This window comes from Polyodon spathula, chromosome 37, assembly GCF_017654505.1.
Source record: "Polyodon spathula isolate WHYD16114869_AA chromosome 37, ASM1765450v1, whole genome shotgun sequence".
Classification (NCBI taxonomy): Eukaryota; Metazoa; Chordata; class Actinopteri; order Acipenseriformes; family Polyodontidae; genus Polyodon; species Polyodon spathula.
Genome location: NC_054570.1, coordinates 3,170,541 through 3,196,014, shown reverse-complemented (window position 1 = coordinate 3,196,014; position 25,474 = coordinate 3,170,541). Strand labels below are relative to the sequence as shown.

The 25,474-nt window shown below is 41.9% G+C and overlaps 3 protein-coding genes across 4 annotated transcripts; all 3 read right to left on the bottom strand.

Annotated features, from left to right (window-relative positions):
• Positions 1–317: 317 nt before the first annotated feature.
• LOC121304180 (BOLA class I histocompatibility antigen, alpha chain BL3-6-like) lies at positions 318–5,349 on the bottom strand. The gene is made up of 5 exons (XM_041235148.1): positions 5,003–5,349; positions 3,327–3,590; positions 2,478–2,591; positions 1,898–2,176; positions 318–977 (listed from the first exon to the last, which is right to left on the bottom strand). The coding sequence occupies exons 1-5, from the start codon at positions 5,055–5,057 to the stop codon at positions 838–840; spliced, it is 852 nt and encodes a 283-aa protein (XP_041091082.1). The 5' UTR covers positions 5,058–5,349; the 3' UTR covers positions 318–837.
• A 2,523-nt stretch (positions 5,350–7,872) lies between these two features.
• Positions 7,873–16,768, bottom strand: LOC121304334 (histone H3-like centromeric protein A). 2 transcript variants are annotated; one of them, XM_041235409.1, is made up of 5 exons: positions 16,731–16,768; positions 14,233–14,427; positions 12,418–12,554; positions 10,822–10,896; positions 7,873–10,152 (listed from the first exon to the last, which is right to left on the bottom strand). In XM_041235409.1, the coding sequence occupies exons 2-5, from the start codon at positions 14,390–14,392 to the stop codon at positions 10,018–10,020; spliced, it is 507 nt and encodes a 168-aa protein (XP_041091343.1). In that variant the 5' UTR covers positions 14,393–14,427; positions 16,731–16,768; the 3' UTR covers positions 7,873–10,017. The 2 variants fall into 2 exon arrangements, with proteins under 2 accessions (XP_041091343.1, XP_041091342.1); XM_041235408.1 differs by having other exon boundaries at positions 16,648–16,732.
• Positions 16,769–17,371: 603 nt separating this feature from the next.
• Positions 17,372–24,444, bottom strand: LOC121304324 (proteasome subunit beta type-7-like). The gene is made up of 8 exons (XM_041235396.1): positions 24,277–24,444; positions 23,021–23,114; positions 22,256–22,353; positions 21,541–21,681; positions 19,046–19,161; positions 18,720–18,778; positions 18,030–18,181; positions 17,372–17,823 (listed from the first exon to the last, which is right to left on the bottom strand). Exons 1-8 carry the CDS (start codon positions 24,339–24,341, stop codon positions 17,712–17,714), a joined length of 837 nt encoding a protein of 278 aa, XP_041091330.1. The 5' UTR covers positions 24,342–24,444; the 3' UTR covers positions 17,372–17,711.
• Between the last annotated feature and the right edge of the window lie 1,030 nt (positions 24,445–25,474).

The following is a 25,474-nucleotide window of genomic DNA, read 5'->3' as shown; positions in this document are numbered from 1 at the left end:
TTCTTCTGCCAAGAAAAGAAACATAATTCGCATACTAACCAGTACAACAACAATTCTTAAATTCAAAAACATTTCCCCCATCAATGGGATCCTTACCTTCGCTTGACAAGTCAGTCTTTGCTGCTGATACAAGAGAAACAGAAAGTGATTAAACAGCGAGACACCTGAAGGGAGGGGAAAAGCCTGTTACAGCCAAAAGCTTCGCAAGAGCTAGAATTTTCAAAATGATATCGCAAAAGTCGACCAGAAGCCATAATAGCAGCAGAGTATTTCAGGTTAGATGTTAAAATGTCACATTGGTTCATTTGTCAGGTTTTTGTTAAGTATAATCTAAAAAAAAAAAAAAAAAAATTTTAAAAAACGTGACCCGGGATCAGAACGGATAAAAAGCTGAAATTCGCCGACAGCTGTGTGTGTGTGAACCAGCGTTAAGGTCTGGGGATTGTAGGTCCCACTAAAGTACAGAGAGGTGAATAAGCAGGACCTCCATTTATCAGGAGCAGCACACGCCATTTTCACACCACCTTTGAGTTCGTAGTTTTGTTTGCAGTGTTTTTGTTTTTTGCATGTACTACCATTGCTGGCAGTGTCACGTGAGCTGTTCTGTCTGTATGTCATCCTGTTTGCCTGAGGGGCGAATCACCTATAGCCTCCATCTCGATCTCCTGCCTGTCAGGAAGCAGCGAATGCACGTACACGGCTACCCTGTTAGTGTCTTTTTCTCATCTCTGAAATCCGAATGGGTATTGTTATTACAATTTTTTTTTTGTACTGGGTCAGTCTGTGTTCTTTTTTCCTCTTTGTCTGTTGATCAATCTGTTTTTCTCTCCCTTCCTTCTATTTCTGTCTCTTATCTGATCTCCTCTTGTAGATAAAGACGCAGACCCCTGCAGCAGCAGCGGCAAGACCAATCGGAACGAAAATCCCAACCCAAACCACAATCCCATTCGAGGTCCTCGCACCCGGCACGACTCCATCTTCACAAGACAAAACACACACAGAGGGACAGGGTCAGTCAGTCACACACACACTGTACCACAGTTACCACTGTATCTTTGCTATTTTGCTGCTATTATTATCCAAGCACGTATAGACTGGGCTACATTCACAAATTCTGGGATGCCAAGGTCACACAAAGAATAACTGGTTTAAACAGTAAACAATGGTCTTGCAGCAAGACAATCACCTGAAACAAACAAGCAAGTCTACATCAGAATGGTTGAAGAACAAGAAATTTAAAGTTTTGGAACGGCCTAGTCAAAGTCCAGACCTAAACCCCATTGAGATGTTGTGGCAGGACCTGAAACCAGCAGTTTATGCTCGGAAACCCACAAACGTCACCGAGTTGAAGCAGTTCTGCATGAAGGAGTGGGCCAAAATGCCTCCACGGTGCTGTGAGAGACTGATCAATAACTACAGGAAGTGTTTGGTTGCAGTTATTGCTGTTAAAGGTGGCGTAACCAGTTATTGAGTCTAAGGGGGGGATTACTTTTTCACACGGGGGCATTGGGTGTTGCATAACTTTCTTTAATAAATAAATGAAATAAGTATCAAAATGTTGTGTTATGTGTTCATTCAGGGTCCCTTTTATCTAATATTAGATTTTGGTTGAAGATCTGATAACATTCAGTGTCAGAAATATGCAAAAATGCAGAAAATCAGACAGGGGCAAATACTTTTTCACTGCACTGTATATATATCTATAAACAAACTAAACTAACAACGACCTAGCCTATAATTGTGTCATTATTTTTTGTCGTCTCCTGATGTTGTAAACAGTGCAGTGCAGGCTCTGGGTCAAACCACTGTCTGTGCATCTATGTCAGACTTCTGCCGTCTTCTGAATGAAGGACTTTTTTCAGTCCTGTCCATTGCAAGTCTAAATGCTGCCTCTTACCCCAGGGTGTGAAGAGCGGTTCTGGTAAGCTGTGGTGTAGCACTTCACAGGAGTATCCCACGCCCTCCTCTGGGTCGATCTCCAAACTCGATCTCAGCTGGAAGGTGTTGTCGTTGTTAGGCAGGGCCCAAGTGGAATTCCTCTCCTCACCCAGCCTCTGCCTGTCCTTGTTCCAGTGAATGTGGATTGTCTTGGGGTAGAAGCCCGTAGCCATGCAGGTGAGAGTTAGGGTATTTTTACCTTTGACTGGCTTCGCAAAAACTGTTACTACAGGCTTGTCTGTTCACCAAGAGATAAAACAAGACCAACACAAATCTTAGATTAACAATGCACAGGTTAGATTAACAATGCACAGGTTAGAGTAACAATGCGCAGGTTAGATTAAGCCTTAGCGGTCCATTTATTCAGCTTGTCAGGCGCGTCGAGTCCAATTTATTTTCACACGCGCTGTTTATTTTACACACGCTGTTTAAAATATTTTTTTCACAGTAAAACAGGTTTAAAAGGCAGTGCACGGCAAAAGGACACTCAGTACTGCATCTCCACCCAAGCCCCACCCCTTGTTCGCTGTGTTTTTCACATACCTCTTTATAGACGTCCCTCCCATCGTAGCTGTACTGGTCGTACCCCTGCACCTCTGCATTGTTGTCCTCGTCCAGCGTGCAGCTGTGCATCCACTGCAGAACGCGTGGGCCTGAAATCAGACACCACAGCTTTGTTTGAGCATCAACACCCAACGCAGCCAATGTGCACTTTCAACTGTACTTGCCTTTTTATAGACGTGCATACTGATAAATCCTCTCCTGATCTCTCGTTTTCTCACCAACCTCCTCAAGGCATTATTTTATTACCATAACATCTCAAAAAGCTCTACAAATGTCTGTGATATTCTCTGAGCGCTGGAATCAAAAGCAGCTGTCTTGGACCCGACGTGCCTGACAAGCACAAAATAAACGGACCGCCAAGGGTTAAATGATCCAACAGGATAATTACCATTGTGGACAGTGTCAATACATAGGCTCTAGAAATCTGTGTCACCTACTGCAAGTTTCAAGATTGTAAAATTCGGTTAGATTTTGAGAAGCAAAATCATGTTTTCATGAAGTTCTACAATTCCCACTTAAGGTGTATGTGTGTGTGTGTGTGTGTGTGTGTGTGTGTGTGGGGGGGGGGGGGGGGGGGGGGGCAGAATTGGTACTTTGCCCTAAAAAATCTTGTCTGTAAAAAAAAAAAAAAAAAAAAAGATTTACAGAAAAAAATGGTTAATAAATTAAATTGGTAATGGCTAGCATATAAATAATGATACAATGGACTACAACCCCAGGGGCACAGTGGTACAAACACTACTTACCTGGTTGTTTTTCAAATCAGTTTATATTGAAATATAAACAAACAAACAAACAAATAAAGCCTCCACTGTGTTGCTCACTTTGTGTTTCGTTGAACCTTTTCTCCAGAATCCTGACGTTGACTTTGAACCACTGCTCCTTGCTCTTGCGAGACTTCGTTCCTTTCTTCCAGTTGTCTGCTTCCATCTTTTCCTTCATCCAGGTCTGCCTGGACTCTTTCACTTGATTGATGCTGTCGTAGTAATCAATCTGCATGTCATCCAGCAGACCCATGGCTATGAATTCAGGAAACCCTTCCTGGGGTTTGGATATGGCTGTGTAGATATACTTCAGACTGTAGGTTTCTGAGAAAAAGAAACACACACACAAGGAGACAGAACGGTTACGCTTGTACAGGGATGAGGCACAGTGTTCAGTTCAGTACTGACAGATATGACTGCCCTGTGTTTAATCAGTACTGTTCTTGGTAAGTCTACTAATCTCTCTCCTAGCCATGAGACTCAGAAAGCAGCTCTTGTTGGTTTCCAAACTCTTCCTCTTCTAGCCCCTCAGGACCATTCCGTGCGATGCATGCTGTACTGCAACCTGCACATCGTGATATTTATTGTATGGTGACAGTGTCGCGTTACACCCCTATCTAGTCTATCATACGATTTTGTGAATGGAAAAGTATTGTAGCGTGCACGGGGAAGGCAGGCAGGGCTGGTAGGTAGGGTAGCTACCTGGCCCTATAATTCCGGAGCACTGTGAGACAGAACAGGATTTTGAAGCTGCCTTTAAACTGAAGGAAATCAACATGTGAATTGAGCCCTAAACCTTTGCAAAATTGATTCTGGTGATTAATTATCTTGAGGCAGTGTGACAATACAATAATAGCTTTTAACAAATGAAATAAATAAATAAGCACATCATCAATATTTATTTATTTTATTAATAGTTTTAAAAAATATATTTTAAATTCTTTATAGTTTCTAATAGTATATCACCTTCTCCCACTGAAATCATTAATACTGCGCAGCTGTTCTCTATTCCTGGAAACCAGACAGCGTGAACACTGGATAATAAGAATTACACTGTGTAACACAATTTTTGTTCATGGGTAGTAAGTGTTATTTCCTAATTGCTTATGCCTCAAAAGTATAGAAAATGGCTATTATTCCCCACAAACTTTGCTTTTGTGACCAGGGCAGTGATGTTTCAAAATATCACTATTTCCAATGGGAAAACGGGCACATAAAGTCAGAAAAAAACAACATATGAATCCAAATTAACATGTATTTATACTAAAGTAATACAAAGATGACTACAAAAGATTTAGAAGCGAGTAGTTTTTCGAGATTTACGATTATACTGTAAATACCGGAACAAAAAAACAAAAAAAACATTTTTTACACGGTGTAATAATAATAATAATAATAATAATAATAATAACAACAGTAGGTGCAGCTACATATAATGCCACACAACCTTCTTCATAAAACACCAGTGTTAGAAATATTATCAGGAACACATTTCCAAATGTGAAATATACATTTACATACAAAAGAGCGCAATTGAAGATTATCGTCGGGTGTAAGTCATACAGTATAATAGAAGGATATGACATTAAACACTTAATTCTAAATATATAAACCGTAGGGTATTATGCCTTGTTGTACAATAAACTTATTAAGAAGCACTGGATCGTGTACGAATTTAAATACTTTATGATTTTTCTTCAGTTCTAATAATTTCTATTGTGAATTATAATACTTACCGGAGCTGACCGTCTCAAAAACACAGAGAAACGACACAAAAATGACCCACAACATGATGGATATATTTTATCCAGCCGAAAACAGCGTCAAATGAACTGTGAATGCCTTATTTTACCACTTTCCGTCTACCTGGCGCAGAACAAAACCAGCTTCACCCGGCCCTGCAGCCTAACTTCGGTACTTTCAAAATGAGAAGTTTACACCGCGCGTAGAGAGTTTCGTTTTCACTTATTCTTTTTAACAGTATACATATCAATCATGCATTTTATAACAATAGTAGTACTACAGTATATTCAAGGGTCTAGGGATTTTACAATGTGTGTACACACACACGCACACACAACAGGTCAAGTAAAACAGTAGAAATTATTAATATTCAGAAGTTTTTCAGTACATATTGATTAACATATTTTCAATGAGCTGATATATAGACGAATGGTAATAATAATGGAAATAAAAAAAAATAAAAAAATCATAGATTATCCTAGGGTCCAGGGTTGCAGAACTCCCTCATCCTGTTCAGCGTTCCAGACTCCCTTATCCTGTTCAGGGGTGTGATTGGGCTTGGTGCCGGCTCCCAGTCCAGGGTTCCAGAACTCCCTTATCCTGTTCAGGGGTGTGATTGGGCTTGGTGCCGGCTCCCAGTCCAGGGTTCCAGAACTCCCTTATCCTGTTCAGGGGTGTGATTGGGCTTGGTACCGGCTCCCAGTCCAGGGTTCCAGAACTACCTCCTGATTGGAATGAGCAGCCAGGATACATACATACACAGACACACAAGCTGCAGCTGCACCCAACTTCGGGGTATGTAAACAAACTGGAAAGCCAACAAGGTCTCATTGCAGATGAAGTTCAGGTTCCCAGAAGGTTGAGCAGTGAATGCTGTCTGCAGTGAAACGCATGAACCAAGACAGACAGGGATCATATTTTAGTGCAATGGAGCTTGGAAGCCCAGAAAGCTGAACTTTGTAAACAGTGCGACAGACAGTAGAGAGACTGAACAAAACACACAGACAGTAGAGAGACTGAACAAAACACACAGACAGTAGAGAGACTGAACAAAACACACTTCATCCTCCACTGAACAAACACACAGACAGTAGAGAGACTGAACAAAACACACTTCATCCTCCACTGAACAAAACACACAGACAGTAGAGACTGAACAAGACATTTCATCCTCCACTGAACAAAACACACAGACAGTAGAGACTGAACAAGACACTTCATCCTCCATTGTATAAAACACACAGACACTAGAGACTGAACAAGACACTTCATCCTCCACTGTATAAAACACACAGACACTAGAGACTGAACAAGAGACACTTCATCCTCCACTGCATAAAACACAGACAGTAGAGAGACTCGAGACACTTCATCCTCCACTGTACAAGTCTAGAGTAGAGGCCTGTCAATACATTCAACACATCTGCTCTGTTCAAAGTGGGAATTTTGTATACATGTTTGATAGATACATAGATCAATAGATAGACACAGACTTGTTATGACAATGGAGCCCATTCTGAATTTGAATGCGAGAGAGAGATTCGAGGGAAACGTGACTTGGCAGAAAGGACAATTGTCCCCAGGGGAATGCTTATTTTGTGCTTGTAGGAGTCACCTGTTTTTTTTCAAACCGTCCCAGACCATAATCTCCAAGGGATAATAATGTGTAGAGTTCTTTACAGTGCAATAGAGTTCACAGTCTACACCCCACCACACACATAGACCAATATACACACACTATCACTCAAAGACTAATACAGATATAATACAGATTAATACAGTCCGCTGCCCCAGTCCAGCCTGCAACACACCGATCGCACGAAGGCGCTGCTCTCAACAGACGTGGCTTTTCTTCATTGCTTTTATTCAAACTTGCAATTCAACAGCTGAAATCACTCCATATCCAGCGTCCAATCAACTGCCTCGCTGATAAGGTGATTAAGTGCATGTGCTTCAGTCATAGTCGCTCAAGTGTGCCATGGTCAAGGATGAACGATCAAATGAATTAAAAAGAAACCAAAAAGCATTTTGACAATGTCCATTTATATACCCCCCCCCCCCCCCCCCCCGAAAATAAAACTATTACAATAGTGATACGTTTCTTTTGATGCTCAGTATATAATTTAGGATGATACACACTGACAGGAGACAGACACCGAGCTCAGGAGCTGCTCGCCAGACACCATGCAATACAGGTTAGATCAGGTAGTGTCCATCGTCAGTGTATTGCCAGAAAAAAACTAAACTAGTGTTACTTTCCTAAAGAGACTTTAGTTTACACCATTAAATATAAGGGGACAATAATAATATATATATATATATATATATATATATATATATATATATATATATATATATATATATATATACACACACACACACACACACACACACACACAAGGATGACGTTTGGATTAAATGAGTAAAATGCACTAGTTGGTCTGCACGGGATTCAAGCACGCAAAAAACTTTAGTGTGGCAACAGAGAAGTTTTGTGAATCGTTTCAACACTAATCCTTGGGATGAGGGGGGAGGGGATCACACCTCAAGTAATTATTCTACAGGGGGGGGGGCAGACAAGCTTCAAGTCCAGTTGCACCCTCTCATACACAGAGACAGACAGCTAATTGCTAATTATATCGCAGGTCCTCAGACCCCACTGCATTCTAAACGAGACCTTGGAGAGAAAGAGAGACAAGTAGGGAGAGGCAGATCTTGATAAAAACAAAAATACATGGTTTCCAACGCCAGTGTAGCAAAACAATCTACTGCAAAGAGATAAATTAAAGTAAATAGTCTTTATTCATTTGCAAAAAAAACCCAAAACAATCTAAATAAAGACAAACATTTTAAAAAGTACATTAAAATGATGCAGAACACGCAAAATGTATTTATTTTAAAATAAACATGACCCACTGTCTCTTCCTTGGGAGGTCTGTCTCCTCATATGAAATAATAATGCTGTTTTTGATTGGATTGCTATTTGACAACAGTTTTGATTCATTCAAAATTCAATTCTTACTACAACTACCCAGTCTAGCTTCAATTAATCAATTTACCTCGGAATTCACTAAAACCCCTCTTAGGAACAAGAAGATTGAATCAGTCAAGACTCATTTTGAGACCAGTTTCCAGCTCCTCTGAATAGCCAGCGAGGATCCACAAAAGCAGCTGCAGACTTCAAAAACACCCCACACCCACAACGATGCACACGACTATAGCTATGGCCAAATATTTTGCTATAGAATCTCCCTACAGAATTAACTGATTTTGCTTCGGAAAGTCAAAGGAAACCTGCTGAATAATGTCACGTTAACATATTAAAATTACATACCGCTTGGTAGTTTTCCATATACTTAACTAAAAAAAAATGTGACATTTCAAAATCTAACATGGAGTACTGTACTAGTATTATGACTTCCCCGGTAGACTTTTGCGATATCATTTTGGCGTTTCTTTGATCACAAGAGGTTAAATCAAAACTGTGTTCATATATATTTTTCGATTTTGTTTCAATCTTAAAATTCTAGGTGAAGGCACAGTTTTGTCCATAGCTGTAAGGCATGGGAAGAAGCATATGAATTCAACGTGAAACGTTTTGACAAGTACAGATGCATCATCCTTTACTGCTTGACCTAGCTTTTAATTTTGCGAGCCTAAATTAAAAACAATTGAGGAATTGATTCATCTCCTGGTGATTGGAGCCTCCCTCACCTGTATATTATATTACCAGCACATGGATGTTGTCTGTTTGTTTGTTTTTGGCTTGTCACCATTTAAGTTTGCTTAATGCACATATATCTCATTTCTTTGTATAAGTATGCACATTCAAGCTTTCAGCAGTATTGAAAGAGTAACACACTGCTTTGAATAAGTGTCCTCAAAGCACTATTGGTCAGCTATTTCATGAAGTGGCTGGTCAATAATTACACCTTGATCCGAAGACTTCAAAACACCTGTTATTGAATTTAAGTTTCTTTGAGGGTTGCTATAAAACAGACTTGCAGTACTGCCACACTGTAACCAGCAGGAAGACTGAGTTTACCATTATTAAAAACAGCTCTGTTCTGCATCACTTTAAAAGGAGCACACAGCTTAATCTAGAATGTATATACATCAAACACAAAGTTTGGTGGGGTTTGCAATCATTCCGATGGACTCTGGGTTCTGCTGCTCCAATATTGAGTCATCTGCCTTTGAGCTTGTCTGGAGAAACCTAAGTGCCAGGCACTGAACAGCCTTCCTCATTCCATTCAAATCATGCGACTGACCTTTTAACTCTGCTCTACCTATCTACTCTCTATATGCACGTAGAGTAGGCAGGGTTAGATTAAGTCACACGATTTGAATGGAACGAGGAAGGCTGTACAGTGCCTGGCACTTCGATTCTACAGTCAAGCGCAAAGCCAGATTTAGAATACAATTATAAGAAAGCAATACTGGAGGAGCATCAGAATGACTGCAAACACCATACAATAGTAAGGGATGGATTTAATATAATACAAGACTAGTCAAATTCAAAAACTATTTCACGTGAAGGAAAAGGAACTTCATAAATTCAATGGATGTCTTTCTCAAAGTCCATACGTCGGTCACTGAATTTTAGCGCTGCACAAACTTTTATTATGGGATTGAGCGCTCCAAAGACGAGGTTCACAGATCTCGATTGGGCTGATTTGTCATTCAAAGTGCAATGAATGAAGAAACAGCTGCCTGGGTTTGTGTGGATCGACGCTTTTCTTTCTCTGTGGAGAGCAGCGATCCACACAAACCCAGGCAGCTGTCTCTTTACTTGTTTCACTCCGAATGGTAAATCAGCCCAATCAACACCAGCGACCCTCACCTGCGGAGATCTTGATTCGAACCGTAGATCTGTGCAGCTCTATTGAGTTCGTGAAGCTTCTTTCAGCGTTTAATAACAGTTATGGAAGAGCTGCTCGCACAGTGAAATTGCTCATGAAGGTGTGACCTCAGGTTGCTTCACAGCGCAAGGCGGAGGGGTTGAGTCTCAGCCCAGCCCATGGTGGATCCCCCTGATCCTCCTGGCTAGCTGCAGGTCCTTGGCGTACAGCGTCACCCTCTTGGCATGTATGGAGCACATGTACGAGTCTTCAAACAGGCGCACCAGAAACGCCTCGGCTGCCTGTGCAGAGGGACAAGAAGACTGCCAATAAAATATCTTAACAACAAGGTTTATTGTATAAACAGCTATTATAAATGACTGCAACAGCATTTTACTGCTTATGTATAGAAAAGACTGAATATTGAACATTGCATGAATTGTCTTACACAGTACATCTATCATGAAAACTACTACCACCTATATTTCGCCTGCATAGTGCATACCCTATATTATGTTGTCAATGGTAGGCAACATCAGAGCGTAACCAATATTAATCTGACAAAAAACAAACATTAAAAAAAGAAAAAAACGAGTGTCCAATAATTTTACGCCCGATTTCCACCCCCCCCCCCCCACAGCTCAGGAGAACTGAAGGATCAGTGGGTGTCCCATAACCAAGCAACTTCTCCGGCTGGTTTTGCCTCCCTAAACCCACAGGAGCATCAGAGCCAATGCGACGCTCCCTCGAAATCCCAGTTGAAGACCGACGACTTCGCACAGCCAGGACGCGAGTCTGTGCTCCCCTGACTGTACGACTCACCCTGCACACCACTCAGCTGGGCTTTTAGCAGATGAGCCACTTCAATCCCCTTCCCAGTGGAGAATGCACCACTTATTTTTTGACTGATCACAAGGTAGCCACACTTAGGTGGGATTCCTAAAAAATTCTTCCAAACCCCTGCCTCTCACCTCCTGCAGTGCGATGAGCGCCAGGCTCTGCCACTTGAGATCCTGCGAGGACACACCCTGACACACCTCCCGCACCTGTCAAGAGACACAAACACACAGACTCATTCTCGTGAACTCTTTGCTGTGTCGAGGAGTCTGTCACACATAGAACCTGTTTTGGTTAAACGTTTCAAATGCTTCGTCATTGACATGCAGGGTGCGAGATCTACACTCTCAGTGACATTAGAAGTGTAGCTACTAATAGGTTCCAATAGGGGCTCAACTTCTTATCAGTTACAAGGCATCATTTAAAACTTCCATTCTTATGCACATCACTGCTAGGATTATTTAAACCTCTGAAATGTGTGCATGTTTGTATGTGTTGAACAACTTCAGCGGCAAGAAGGATTTATTTATATTGGTAGGATACAACGCTGAATAAACTTCTCAAAGTCACAGAACCTCCTTGGGGATGCCAGCTGCGTCATGCAGTACAGAAGCATACAGAAGCACTTTCAGCTTTTCGAAATGCATCACTAACGGTTACGGACGAGGAATGCAGGGTAGAATTCTAAGGGCTGAATGAAGCACCTTCAATAAGCAGAAATGCCTCCTGGTGGACATTCAGGGAATTATTAATTATTTCGTTATTTTTTTTAATTTTTTTTTTTTTACACAAAATTATTGACACCAACTTTGAATATGGGGGTGGGGGGGGGGTTGGGGGTCCCCCCTCCACTTTTTTCGTTCATTATTTATGTATTATACCTTGTTGTGTTTGGCATTGGTTTGCTTTAAAGTAAAATATAAAAATATTTCAGAGGATGGGCCACATTGATAAAATCATTATTGAAGGAAAGGTAAACAAGTTATTGATAATAGTTATTAATTAATGTTGGGTTTCAGAATTGGGTTAATGTTGCCACAGGCCATGAACAAGTTCAATTCCCACCAAGATCTTTTTTGTCACTTAGATTATGCAGTAAATATATCAACATGCAGCACTTCAAAATCACACAAGCCTGATTTTATCTTAATGAAAACATTGGCTATAACTTTCATAAAAAATGTAACATAGTTGTTTCCGCTGATATTAATGTTCAGCTTTCATACTGAAACATGCGTACTGAACCCTAATTTAATCTCACATTCACTTTATACTAATCATTTAGGTGTTTTATGTCCCTGAATGAGTATAAAATGCAGAAATACATGCTGACTGATGAAAAGGGCCACTCAGTATTTACCAGTGTAGCTCATGATACACAATCATTTGTCTAGGGTCTGGGGCAGGTGAATTTCACATACTTGGCAAATCAATTTTTACAATTTCAACTATTACAAAAACAGTAACTTGAAAAAGACTGAACAGTAGAAATGAGATTTCCCAGAGCTTCTTTGCAAAGGTATATTCGCCTGGCTTCGCTCGGCAGTTCTTCTTTACCTTACTATTAAACCCAGTTAGGTGCCCCTGGTTAGTACAGTTGTATTGGAAAAGCAGTGCCCCAGTAGATGAATGGTAGAGACTCACAGGCTAAGTGGAGCATTACAGTGAAGGGTAAACTAGCTAATCTAAGAGCATTTTAAACAATCTCTATTCCCCTGCCCGTCACTCACCAGTCTGGAGAAGGGGGCCTTGCGGATCAGCAGTTCCGTGGATTTCTGGTATTTCCGGATCTCCATCAGAGCTCGAGTGCCGGGTCGGAACCGCTTCCTCTTACGAGGGCTTTGGCCCGCCGAGGAAGGAGCGCTGCCTGAAATACACACAGTTTATACAGGAGCAAGGACTGAGCACTGCCTGAAACACACACACACATATAGAGTTTACACAGCAGCAAGGACTGAGCACTGCCTGAAACAGGAAGAGATTAGAGATAGATTAATGTAGATTATATGAAAGAAGGTACAACTGCAGTGTACAACTAGCTGATATTAGCTCCGTATTTGTATTTTTCCACAAAATCGTGGCATCGGCTGGTATTTCTTCATGTTTTTGTATTTTTAAAACAACTCCCGCTCAATGAATCAAGTTAGAGATCTTACTTTAACTCTAAAGGTAATCGCTCAAGCCTGGTGTCGGCAGCACGCAGCTATAACACAGCTATGCTAATTTAATACACATTTTGGTTAAAACGTGACTCTCATAGGTAATCATGACAGATAATGCATAAAGCTAATGTACAATCTTATTGCGAAGGGACCGAAAAGTCTAGGCTAAAGCAATCCGCTATCCGATGACCAATCAAAGGGTAAAACATTGTTATTTGCAGTAGCTTCAGTATTTTTTATAGCCTTGCTTATAAAACAACTCAACTATAAAGCACTTTTTAGGTACCCTGAATAACCTTGCAACCCTTGCGATTGTAAATAAAACCTGGACACCTGTGCAGCGTTTCAACATCAAAACCTGTGTGTGTCTCTCGTCTCAGCAGACACCCACACTGCAACACAACACCTCTGTTACAGCATCTATTTTCAAAACGCCCAGAAGAGACAGAAATCTAAGAGAATATGCAGTTCACAGTGAGATTCGTCCTTCTGGGGATCTGGGATACGCAGCCTGTATTTGAGTCAAGGCGTAAAAACAAAACGGTATCTGCATGTTCCCTAATCCTGTTCAGTTTGACACTACGATATAATTCCTTCTCGGTGTCTGTTCATATACTACATTCTTTAATTTCATTAAAGCTGAAAGTAACCTTTAACCATTCTGTTTAATAACCATGTGCAAACAATGCAGGAGCTGAAATATTGCGGTGCATGTGCAAATAAACTGCCCAGTAGTTGCTTTGGAGTCAGACAATTGCTTGCATCATCAGTGATGAAGGTTCAGATGAAGCAGACGTGGGGTTCAGCGGTTTCTGATCAGATGATACAGACTCCAGTCTCATTCAGGCTTTCCTGTTACATTACAAATTTAAACGCTGCAAGAGCTTGTAAGCAGGCATTTTTTTGTATTAAACATTTGAATGCAATAGTGCTACTTTGGATGTTGGTTTATTATTTGGTGTTGTTTTTTTCACACTGGACACTGCAATTTCTTACCTGCAGAGATCATGTAAATGTAGGGAATAATGTTTTCAGATGTACTAGTCACCTCAGGGGAAAAAATGCAGCCGTCTGCAAAACATAACTTCACAGTACTAAGATAATCCACTTCAACAGGACCTCAGGAATCCGATTGGGTACACGGCTGCAATCAGGATGGTCAGATTGAGAAGATGGTCCATTTGTGAGGATTAACTTCTGGTACGCTGCAACAGGGATTAGCAGGGCTACCAATTTTAATCAATCAAGTGGGCTAAACCTGCTTAATCCACTAGTTAGATACATCACTAAATTTGGCAGGCTGCAAATGACCCACTGAGTTTTCACTGGTGTAGGGTGGCATGATTTATTTATTTATAAATGCATTTCATTAGTGTGCCTCACCAGGACCACTCACTCTTCGTACAGGTGATTTTTGGGGCGGTGGTTTTCTGAGGGGGGTTTGCGGGGGTCTCCTTGCGGGGGACTTGGGGGGTGACCGGTCCCTCCTCTGGGGGGTGGTCCCCTTGCGCTTCTTTGAGGCTCCCGACTTGTCGCGACGCATCGTTCCCTTGGCCAGCCAATCACAGCACAGGAACTCTGAGACAGACAGGGTACAAACACATCAGTTGGAACAGGCGTTCCAAGCAAAGGGGTCGATACTTCAATTTTCAAAACGGTGTTGCAGGACCTTCGATTCTACAAAACAAGACTACTCCCTAAATGGGGTCACACCAGAAGATCATGGGTAAAAAAATGTGTTAGTCAAGAATGGCAGCCATTTCAATGTTGGCAGAAAAGCCAGATTTGACATTTCTAAAAAAAGAGCAATCATTTAAAAGATCTGAATGAACCAGCTGAACATTTACTGTCAGTTGTTTTCTGACTGCATAATATAAATTTGCATAACTACACTACTATCCTTCACCACTAGGTGACCACTGGAAATAAACAAAAGCACAATTTTAGCAAAACACCCCCTACTAGATTTGAGTTCAAATTCACAGGGTTGTTAGGTTATGACCCAGTGGTGAATCTCTGAAAGTTTTGGTTTGCTTTTTTACTGTATATGATAGACAAAGAGAAGGAGATGCGATATCTTTCATTGGACTAACGAAACCATAATTAATCACAAGCTTTCAATACATCAAAGGTCTCTTCAGGCGAGTAGTAGGAAAGAGAGATGAAGTTTACATTCAAAAGGTGGCATTAGATCTTTAATAAATAACCATTTTGAATCAATGCATTCTAACGTATTTATAAAATAGTCATACAAACTTAGCTGTCACGTGACAACTACTTGTTATTGTTTATATTCAAACCCATGACTTATTCTTACTAATGGTGTTCTATATATTGTGGCATCATTTTTACTTCTTTCTTTAAATCTGCATTAATTCTAATTAACATTTTATATAAACTTATATTATCATGCAATGCTGGCTCCGAGGGTCAGCCTTGGGTCAATCCAGAGGCGCACGCTTCCTGGGTATTTCCAAATAATAAAAGCTTATACTTCCATGTAAAGAACAACAACTACAGCTAACTTATATGGATTTGAGTGCATGTTTGGGCATTTCTGCTAGATTCAGAATCAGAGTTTCCATTATGCCCTAACATTAACAATTTTAGTAATTAAAGCTATCTAGTTGTCTATATGTTAATCCTGATAGTCCTGTTTGTTCAGTAACTTGTTCACAGTGCCTTCAAGTTTTTTCAAAGCCTCTTCCTGGCTTTGTTAGAGTAGAGCACCATGCCTGCATTACAGTGACATGCTGAAATAAAGCTACCAGAGATCACTGCTATTGTGGTGACTGTATTGTCTCTGACAGCATAAACTCGTCTCGTTTTTTTCCCCCACTTGATTTGCTATGCAAAATTTAAACAGATAGCTGGGAAGCAGAACTGTCTACACTGACAAACATGCAGAGGGTCTGTAAAGAACCGAAATGTTCTTTCAAACAGAAAGAAAGCACACGAAAACCGTATGCAAGGCCTTTATCAGAGATTAAAAAGCTCTCGTATCGACCAATCAGGTTAAAGAGATCTCCGATCCACTTTCTAATTGGTCTTTGTGAATAGGTAGCACGCTCGGGTGGGTTTTAAACCTGTAGTAAAACAGGGAATGGATCACACTGCTATGCAATGGCAGGCTTATTTCCACCGCGGTATAACTCAACTTTTCATTTTAAAATCTAATCAAATTGTTAAAATCGGGTTGTTTGCGCCGTGTGAAGACTGGATCATTTTCATTCATTTTCACAATTTCTTCTAGTGCCTGGGTCCGTTTATTGCATTTTTCCCACAGTGAAGTTTCATTAAAGCAGCAGACAAACAGTTTTACTTTGTTTGCACGCATGTCATTCTCTACAAATGGCATCCAATTTCAACACAAACTCGGGCAAGATGTAAAACACAGAAATTAAACGCTTTTTGTTGTTTTTAGCAACGCCCCCCAAAACAAACACATAAATAAATATCGTGTTTTATAAAACAGCAATGCCAAACTCATGAAACCAGCACTTTTGTAATCAATGCAAAAATAAAATACATAAATACTGCTTGAATTAAAAGCTACTGCAGCCTACGATCACTAAATATCTCTGATTTCATGCTAAACAAATTGTGTTTTTCTTTTGTTTCATAACATACAGGTCTTGTTTTGTGGGCTATCTGTTTATTTACTAAGATTTTGTGTAAATATTTCAATTGAGAGACGCTGGTTTACACGCTAGTGACGGTGTAGCTACGTTTATCTTCCCTAATTTAGTTTAAAAAGTTATTGGAAATTATTATTAATATTATAAAACAAAGCCTTACCTTGTCTAGATTTACCCGCCCGAGAATGTATTTACCATTCCGGTACATTCATGAAAAAAAACCAACAACAAATATTCACTTACTGTTAAAAACAAAAACACAACTCCAGCAGCAGCGTTCAAATTCAAACAATGCGCCCCGCCCCAGCGACCAATGAGCGACGAGAACCGCAAGATTAGCAGCCAAGGGCTCCAATTACATAGGCGAAACGCTTTGGTAAGAGATTGCCAAAAGAGAACCAATGGGATTAATTCTGGGCCGCTCACCGTCCAATCAGAAAACGACAAAAAAAAAAAAAAAAAAAAAAAAAAGACGGGGGGAGTTTTGAAACAAAAAAAAAAAAAATAGAGGCGGATTGGAAAGAGGATTTAAATGAGCAACCAATCAGAGCGCCCTGGAACCTCGACGTGGGCGGAGCCGCGAATGTGAAGATGCTAGTTAGATTGAAATGGCTGGTTTCCAAACCAGAAAGTAGAAAGCTTTGCTTTTGCTTTATTGGGTGTGTTGTGTTAATATTACACTGTATCCTCTCTATATAGGATGGTGACACTGTGGAATAACTACACAGCACTCTCTCAGGTGTATCCTCTCTATATAAGTACATAAGAAAGTTTACAAACGACAGGACACCATTCGGCCCGTCTTGCTTGATTTGGTTGCTTACTGACAATATGACAGCGAGATTTAATGTGGCACTTGACACAAACAAAACACAACATCATCATAAAGTTAGAATCCTTTTAATTGAATTGCATGTCTTTGTATATGCTTTACCATACTGGTCTTTACAATGCTACCTATGCCTTGCATGCTTTTTACTATGCTTTACTACGCTTTTACCATTGGACCATTTTATAATAGATTTTATATCTTATAGTGTGTGTGTTCTGTGTCATTCTTCTTTACTGCTGTTCACTAACCATCCTGGTAAAAACTGTTTCTGAAACTTCAGCTGTTTCAGCTGTGAACGATGCAGTGTGCTGCTTTATGGAATGACATCGCTGCTGGGGGTGTGTAGGAGCCCTCTGAGACACATACACGGGTGAGGGTCCCCGCAGTGGACGCTACTCCGTGTCCATTCGCTGGACAGTCTCCTCTACAAGCTCCACTGCGATGGGAGTGACCGTCTTCGTCAGGACGGCCGTAGTACCCTGCTTATAACGGTACTGCCCGTGCCTAAGAAAGAGGGAGAGACAATATTACTTTGAAAGGTTCATCATATTATTGGAACTAGCTTTACGATAGCTGTGTGTGTGTGTGTGTGTGTATCTCAATCTCTGTTTCTGCCTCTCTCTCCGGCTCTGCCTCTGTACTCTGATCTCTCTCAGTGGATCTCTATGTGTACCCTCTCACTCTGTCTCCCTCTCTCTCTCTGTACTCACTTGCGCCCCCTCTTGCCCGGCTGGTCGAAGGGTCTCAGGATGTCCACACTGCCCTTGCTGATCACACACAGGTCCACGTTGCTGCCGGAGCCCAGGTCACAGAAGATACCGGCCGTGATGGCGTCTTGAACCAACCGCTGGGCCTCCTCCAACTGAGACACAGAGAGAGAACAAAAAACAGTGTCAGCAGAGAAACCCAATAGACACAGAACAGAGTCTAGAACACAGGCCATGAACTACAGTCACGGGAGAGCCTAAAACACACAGAACTACAGTCATGGGAGAGCCTAGAACACACATCATGAACTACAGTCATGGGAGAGCCTAGAACACACATAGAACTACAGTCATGGGAGAGCCTAGAACACACACAGGGCTGCAGTCACGAGTGTCTAGAACACAGACAGAACTAGTCACATGACAGCAAGTCTAGAACACAAACGCAACTATTCACTGTATAGTCTAGAACACACATGACTAGTCATGAAATAGTCTAGAGCACACAGAGAACTACAGAGCACACAAGGGTCTAGAAATTATACAGAACTACAACAGCCATGAGAACACAGTCCAGAGTCACACACACACACACACACACACACACAGAACTGCAAAGACAAGACAGAGAGAGAGGGTCCAGAATCACACACCAACACATTTATAACATTATATTTCTAGTGTCGGTTTTACCTCCATGTTGGGCTTGAACCGGTCTTCAAACACAGCCATTGCAGATGCTGATCCAGACCCTGTGACAGAAAAATCTACTTGAATACAAGAGCTTTACACACGAGAGTCCTGGACACACTGAGGAACAGGGGCTTTACACAGACACTGAAGAGTGCCTGCTCTAGTCGAGTGCAGGGTGACTCATGCCACTGGGTTTGAATCCTATTCTCTGGTTGCTGACCTTGGCTGGGGATGATATAAAGGAGATTTCAGGACCTCAAAAGTTTCTTTTTCAGGTGAAAGTGGATTTCTATTTACAGCCCGCCCCCTCACCCTCTAGCCCGTACCCATGGTAACGTAGGGCAGCTTGTCAGTGGAGCCGTGTGGGTAGATGGTGTAGAGGTGTGGCCCAGTCACATCATACCCGCCCACAATCAGGGAGGCGCCAATATGGCCCTGGTACCTAGGGGGGAGAAACAGGGGACATTGTTACATCACAATGACAAGACTCCGCCCACAATGAAAACGTTAGGTTAGGTATTCTGGGTATCCACATTGTTTCAGGGAAGTTAAATTCATTTTCAGTCACTAATAGCTTTTGCTACACACTTTGCATTAGAAGTCTCTAATTCAGTGCTTCACTGCAGCTCCTGTCTCTTAGTCTCCAATTCAACGCTTCACTGCAGCTCCTGTCACTGAGTCTCTGTACAGTGCTTCACTGCAGCTCCTGTCTCTGAGTCTCTGTAGAGTGCTTCACTGCAGCTCCTGTCACTGAGTCTCTAATTCAACGCTTCACTGCAGCTCCTATCTATGAGTCTCTAATTCAGCGCTTCACTGCAGCTCCTGTCTCTGAGTCTCTAATTCAACGCTTCACTGCAGCTCCTATCTCTGAGTCTCTGTACAGTGCTTCACTGCAGCTCCTGTCTCTGAGTCTCTGTAGAGTGCTTCACTGCAGCTCCTGTCACTGAGTCTCTAATTCAACGCTTCACTGCAGCTCCTATCTATGAGTCTCTAATTCAGCGCTTCACTGCAGCTCCTGTCTCTGAGTCTCTAATTCAACGCTTCACTGCAGCTCCAATCTCTGAGTCTCTAATTCAGCGCTTCACTGCAGCTCCTGTCACTGAGTCTCTAATTCAATGCTTCACTGCAGCTCCTGTCTCTTAGTCTCCAATTCAACGCTTCACTGCAGCTCCTGTCACTGAGTCTCTGTACAGTGCTTCACTGCAGCTCCTGTCTCTGAGTCTCTGTAGAGTGCTTCACTGCAGCTCCTGTCACTGAGTCTCTAATTCAACTGAGTCTCTAATTCAGCGCTTCACTGCAGCTCCTGTCTCTGAGTCTCTAATTCAACGCTTCACTGCAGCTCCTGTCACTGAGTCTCTGTACAGTGCTTCACTGCAGCTCCTGTCTCTGAGTCTCTGTAGAGTGCTTCACTGCAGCTCCTGTCACTGAGTCTCTAATTCAACGCTTCACTGCAGCTCCTGTCTCTGAGTCTCTAATTCAGCGCTTCACTGCAGCTCCAATCTCTGAGTCTCTAATTCAGCGCTTCACTGCAGCTCCTGTCACTGAGTCTCTAATTCAACGCTTCACTGCAGCACCTATCTCTGAGTCTCTAATTCAGCGCTTCACTGCAGCTCCTGTCTCTGAGTCTCTAATTCAGCGCTTCACTGCAGCTCCTGTCTCTGAGTCTCTGTACAGTGCTTCACTGCAGCTCCTATCTCTGAGTCTCTGTACAGTGCTTCACTACAGCTCCTGTCTCTGAGTCTCTGTACAGTGCTTCACTACAGCTCCTATCTCTTAGTCTCTAATTCAGCGCTTCACTGCAGCTCCTGTCTCTGAGTCTCTAATTCAGCACAGGTGACCAGAACTGGACACAATATTCTAGACGAGGTCTTACTAATGCATTGTAAAGTTTTGACATTACTTCCATTGTGTTAGACAACATACCTGCAATTTGTTATTTTCATTGCAAACATCCTGACAACTTTACACTTTTAACTTTAAAGTCTGTTTCAAAGCTCTTTTCAAAATGTCTGCTGTAGTGCCCTGGCAGTGTCAGGATTATTGCCCACATTGTCACACAGCAATAACGGAACAGAAAAGTAGGAGCACTTTTGTTTTCATTTTTCAATTTCTTTTACAACACGCTCTTAACTTTTGAAATCTGTGCTTTCAGATATAACTTATACATGTTGAAAACGCGCATCACAAATTCAATATTTAAAAGGAGTTGATGAGAGTCCCGCCTGTATAATTACTGGGTATTCCCTCTCTGTGTAGAAACTGTGTAGTCCATGTGAGGGGTGTCATGGCCGACAGCATTAAAATAAAACTACATATCCCATAAGCCTCTAGGGCTCCACGGGGAAACACCTTGGTGCATTTGAGGGAATTGTTTTGTGTAACAAAGTGCTCCAAGTTGGAAAGGCTTTTGTGTTGTTTTGTGTGTATAAAAGTGAGCACAAAGCGTTTAAACTGCAATGCAGCCTGTGTGCACTTTCCTGTCGTTGACCAGCCTTGACTGGCAGTGTATATACAGCACTAATGCAAAGAGAGAGACCAAACTTCATAAACTAGAAGAACAATCAAATCATCCAAACAGTTACCATACAGCCAAAACTAATATGTATTAGGAAATAAGAGCCATTCCTGGTTTTACTATTAGTGTCACTAATAGTACCTAAACACTGTGGCTGATCAAGCTTGTAGTAAAACCTAGGTTGGGTGAAACTGCTGTGCAATAAGACTTCTTTCGATCCATATATACTATGGTTTCATTACAATATAAACAGGTTGATCTCAGTGGAGCTGAGCGCGTGCCTCGGTTTCGTTTCGGTTTCCTCACCTGAACAGCATCTGTTTGAGCAGCGTGGTAACCGTGACGACGCGGGCAGCCCGTCCCGTCGACAGGGCGTGCAGCTGCAGCTGCGATGACATCATCTGCGTGATGACCTCGGCGTCCGCAGCCACGCCCGCTCCGCAGCAGCTGGGGGAGGAGAGGGGGGGGCTGAATCAACTCAACACGGTCTGGCTAGTGCCTCTCGCACCTCTGCAAGGGTGAGGTCTGATACAGACCTGCGCGAAACTGCTAGGCACAGCTCTCCACAGGGGAAGGGCATTCCTGTGGACTGGGCTGAATTTACCATCCCAAGAGAAACAGTGGGTTTGTGTGGATCGCTGTTCTTCGCAGTCTAGGAAAAGCAGCGGTCCTCACAAACCCAAGCAGCTGTTTCTTCAGTTGTTTTAGTTGGAATAGTGAATCAGACAGATCAACAGCAATGACCCTCACCTGATTGTCAGCCCCTGATTTCTGTGGAGAGAACAATCCCAAGCAATCCACTGCTGTACCATGCTATCACTGTGCTGTACCATGCTATCACTGTGCAGTACCATGCTATCACTGTGCTTTATTACACTTTGCTGTGCTTTCACTATGTGACACTTTCACAAAGGGTTCAAAGTGATTCCATGTTTTCCCGTTTATAACAAGGCAATAATAATGCAGCTCCACATGAATACAACCCAGCAGGGTTTCTCAGTGTCTCTGGTCTCGTACTCACTAGATGTTGGGAGCGATGTGATGGATCTTCATGCAGTTCTTATCGGCCACCACCATGTCATCAGTGGCCCTGGTGTCAGCTCCCAGAATTACACCATCCTGCAGGATAAAACACAGTCACCTGCAGAGGAGCTGAGAAAGGGGTCTCATTGTGAGCTGTCACTCAGAGGAGCTGAGAAAGGGGTCTCATTGTGAGCTGTCACTCAGAGGAGCTGAGAAAGGGGTCTCATTGTGAGCTGTCACTCAGAGGAGCTGAGAAAGGGGTCTCATTGTGAGCTGTCACTCAGAGTGTCACTGATAGGGTAGGGTCTCATTGTGCAGTGTCACTGATAGGGTAGGGTCTCATTGTAAAGTGTCACTGATAGGGTAGGGTCTCATTGTGCAGTGTCACTGATAGGGTAGGGTCTCATTGTGCAGTGTCACTGATAGGGTAGGGTCTCATTGTGCAGTGTCACTGATAGGGTAGGGTCTCATTGTGCAGTGTCACTGATAGGGTAGGGTCTCATTGTGCAGTGTCACTGATAGGGTAGGGTCTCATTGTGCAGTGTCACTGATAGGGTAGGGTCTCATTGTGCAGTGTCACTGATAGGGTAGGGTCTCATTGTATTGTGCAGTGTCACTGATAGGGTAGGGTCTCATTGTGCAGTGTCACTGATAGGGTAGGGTCTCATTGTGCAGTGTCACTGATAGGGTAGGGTCTCATTGTAAAGTGTCAATGTTATGAACTCATCAGCTGCTGGGAGCAGATCTATTACACCGCGGGTACCTTGAATACAATCCCTGCGATGGTGGTGCCAGTCTTCCGTGCTCTGGGGGCCTTGAACCCCTGTCCAGACATCTGCTCTTCCAGCATGGCGTTCCTGTGAACACATTTCACCATAATACCAAATAAATGCACGTTTTATAACTGCACCGGTCTACTCTACAGGGTGAAACACTGATCTCTTTTATAACTGCACCTGTCTACTCTACAGGGTGAAACGCTGATCTCTTTTATAACTGCACCTGTCTACTCTACAGGGTGAAACGCTGATCTCTTTTATAACTGCACCTGTCTACTCTACAGGGTGAAACGCTGATCTCTTTTATAACTGCACCTGTCTACTCTACAGGGTGAAACGCTGATCTCTTTTATAACTGCACCTGTCTACTCTACAGGGTGAAACGCTGATCTCTTTTATAACTGCACCTGTCTACTCTACAGGGTGAAACGCTGATCTCTTTTATAACTGCACCTGTCTACTCTACAGTGTGAAACGCTAATCTTTTTTATAACTGCACCTGTCTACTCTACAGTGTGAAACGCTGATCTCTTTTATAACTGCACCTGTCTACTCTACAGGGTGAAACGCTGATCTCTTTTCTAACTGCACCTATCTACTCTACAGGGTAAAACGCTGATTTATTTTATAACTGCACCTGTCTACTCTTACGCTAGAGCAACTGAAATAATGTTAAAACACACTTGCATTGTTGCACATAACCTCACTGATAACCACAACAAGTGAATCATAATGCAACACACGTATTGCACAGCTTAGTCTGCAGGACCTAGCTGTTAATTCTGGCCTCTTTTCCACTCTGCTCAGCGGGTGACTCGGTGGGTAAAAGTTAATCTACGGGTGAGTGGAATTCGATCCTGATTCACTTTATACAGCCGAACTATATGATCCGGCTCCAGTGAACAAAAACTCCATTCCTGTTTTTTTTTTAAACTCTTGGTAATACAATGCGTGTAAAAATGATGCAGCATACATTTATAATTTGAAATACCCGAAGAAATCATTGTAATTTTTTTTATTTTTTATTTATAGGAGGGGGTTAAATTTATCCAAACGTTGTATTTATTTCATATAAAATCGCGTCTATCTGCAACAAAACAATATATTAAAACATACATAAATATACATATTATAACTTCCTTAATTTGGTAACACAGGTTGTGCGCAGCGCGGTCACTGGCCTCATAGCTGCGTGACACGGCTTGTGTCGATTCTGCCTGAACGAAACTCAAAAACTGACCTCTGAACATTTTCAAAGTTGAATCCCCCGACAGGAGCGAAGCTAGGTTTTGCTCTGAGCAGCATCGTGGAATGGGAGTCGATCACAGAGAGATGGAGATGGAGAGAGAGAGAGAGAGGGAGAAACAGGAAGATGACTTGCTTGCTGCGTGCGCACAAACATGCATACAACAAAAAAAAAAAAAATTAAACTTTCACTTTCATATTTTCTATCACATGATTTCTTTACAGCAAAATTACCTCTCAGTGCGGGACAGTTCAGAAGTTGTCTGTGGTGTTCTGTCTCCCTCTCGCGGCGAACCGGGTGTATTGCAACCTGGCTGCGTGTATAATGGGTTCGGTTATTCAAAGGCACTCATTTACGCTATACATTGTAGCTGAATAAAATGTTTGTTTAATGGCAGGGACTGGGAGAAAAGCCTTTCTGCCAAGTTTTACTGTGTAAATCGTTTAATTGTATTGTTATTTGTTAATTGTGTTGGTAGTTATTGCAAATTGAGTTATTGCAAAGTTACTTAGAAAATGTTAGGGCTAACTTCAAATCTGCAACTGTTTAAGAGCTGAAAACAATTAAAAGGTCTAATTAAGCAAATGATCCGTTCATTAAGGGTCTAGTTACGTAATTGAGAGCCGACAGACACGGGGGAACCAGCAGACACTGGGGGTCCCAAAGATCAAGGTTGGGGTACCTCTGTGCTAGAGGCTTCTGCTGTTGGAGAGCTCTGTGTATAGATTAAGCCTATGTTTGGTTTATATGGTGTAAAAGTGTCCTCATGTTCTGTATGACAGGTAAGCTGTCCTGCGAGGTCGTCAGGGACCTGACTATGTTTAACAAGTGCTGAGAAGCTATTTGTTTGTTAAATTTTGTTTTGAATAATGAAAGTGGGCATCAAGTGCTTAAAAATCAGTTTTGAATTATTACTTATACCGTCTTTACATGTGTATGTAATAATATTGTTGGTAATGTATGCTTAAAAAGCTATTAAAATAACATATATAAACAGAATAATATTTTTTCATAGGCAACTCAATCAGGGAAGAAAAAAAATAATTAAATCGATTCGTTCAGTTTAGTGAATCAATTCAACAGATTTGTTTGATTCACGAACGCAAAATAAATCCATCTTACTGAATTACCCTTCAGTCCTAGCTATCTGTCACAGAGGCAAGATCAGCCAAGAGGTGCTGCTTGGCTCTGC

What these genes read in the sequence shown, in the direction of transcription:
- LOC121304180 (XM_041235148.1), bottom strand. Translation starts at nt 5,057, where the DNA reads ATGTTGTGGGTCATTTTTGTGTCGTTTCTCTGTGTTTTTGAGACGGTC. An exon ending in AAGGTTCAACGAAACACAAA is followed by an intron (nt 2,592 to 3,326) that starts GTGAGCAACACA and finishes GTCTGATTTCAG; the next exon opens with GCCCACGCGTTCTGCAGTGG. An exon ending in GGACGTCTATAAAGAGGTAT is followed by an intron (nt 2,177 to 2,477) that starts GTGAAAAACACA and finishes CTTGGTGAACAG; the next exon opens with ACAAGCCTGTAGTAACAGTT.
- LOC121304334 (XM_041235409.1), bottom strand. Translation starts at nt 14,392, where the DNA reads ATGCGTCGCGACAAGTCGGGAGCCTCAAAGAAGCGCAAGGGGACCACC. An exon ending in ACGAAGAGTGAGTGGTCCTG is followed by an intron (nt 12,555 to 14,232) that starts GTGAGGCACACT and finishes TGTGTATTTCAG; the next exon opens with GCAGCGCTCCTTCCTCGGCG. An exon ending in CGCTCATCGCACTGCAGGAG is followed by an intron (nt 10,153 to 10,821) that starts GTGAGAGGCAGG and finishes CCCTCTGCACAG; the next exon opens with GCAGCCGAGGCGTTTCTGGT.
- LOC121304324 (XM_041235396.1), bottom strand. Translation starts at nt 24,341, where the DNA reads ATGCTGCTCAGAGCAAAACCTAGCTTCGCTCCTGTCGGGGGATTCAAC. An exon ending in TCGCAGGGATTGTATTCAAG is followed by an intron (nt 22,354 to 23,020) that starts GTACCCGCGGTG and finishes TTTATCCTGCAG; the next exon opens with GATGGTGTAATTCTGGGAGC. An exon ending in GGTTCAAGCCCAACATGGAG is followed by an intron (nt 18,182 to 18,719) that starts GTAAAACCGACA and finishes TCTGTGTCTCAG; the next exon opens with TTGGAGGAGGCCCAGCGGTT.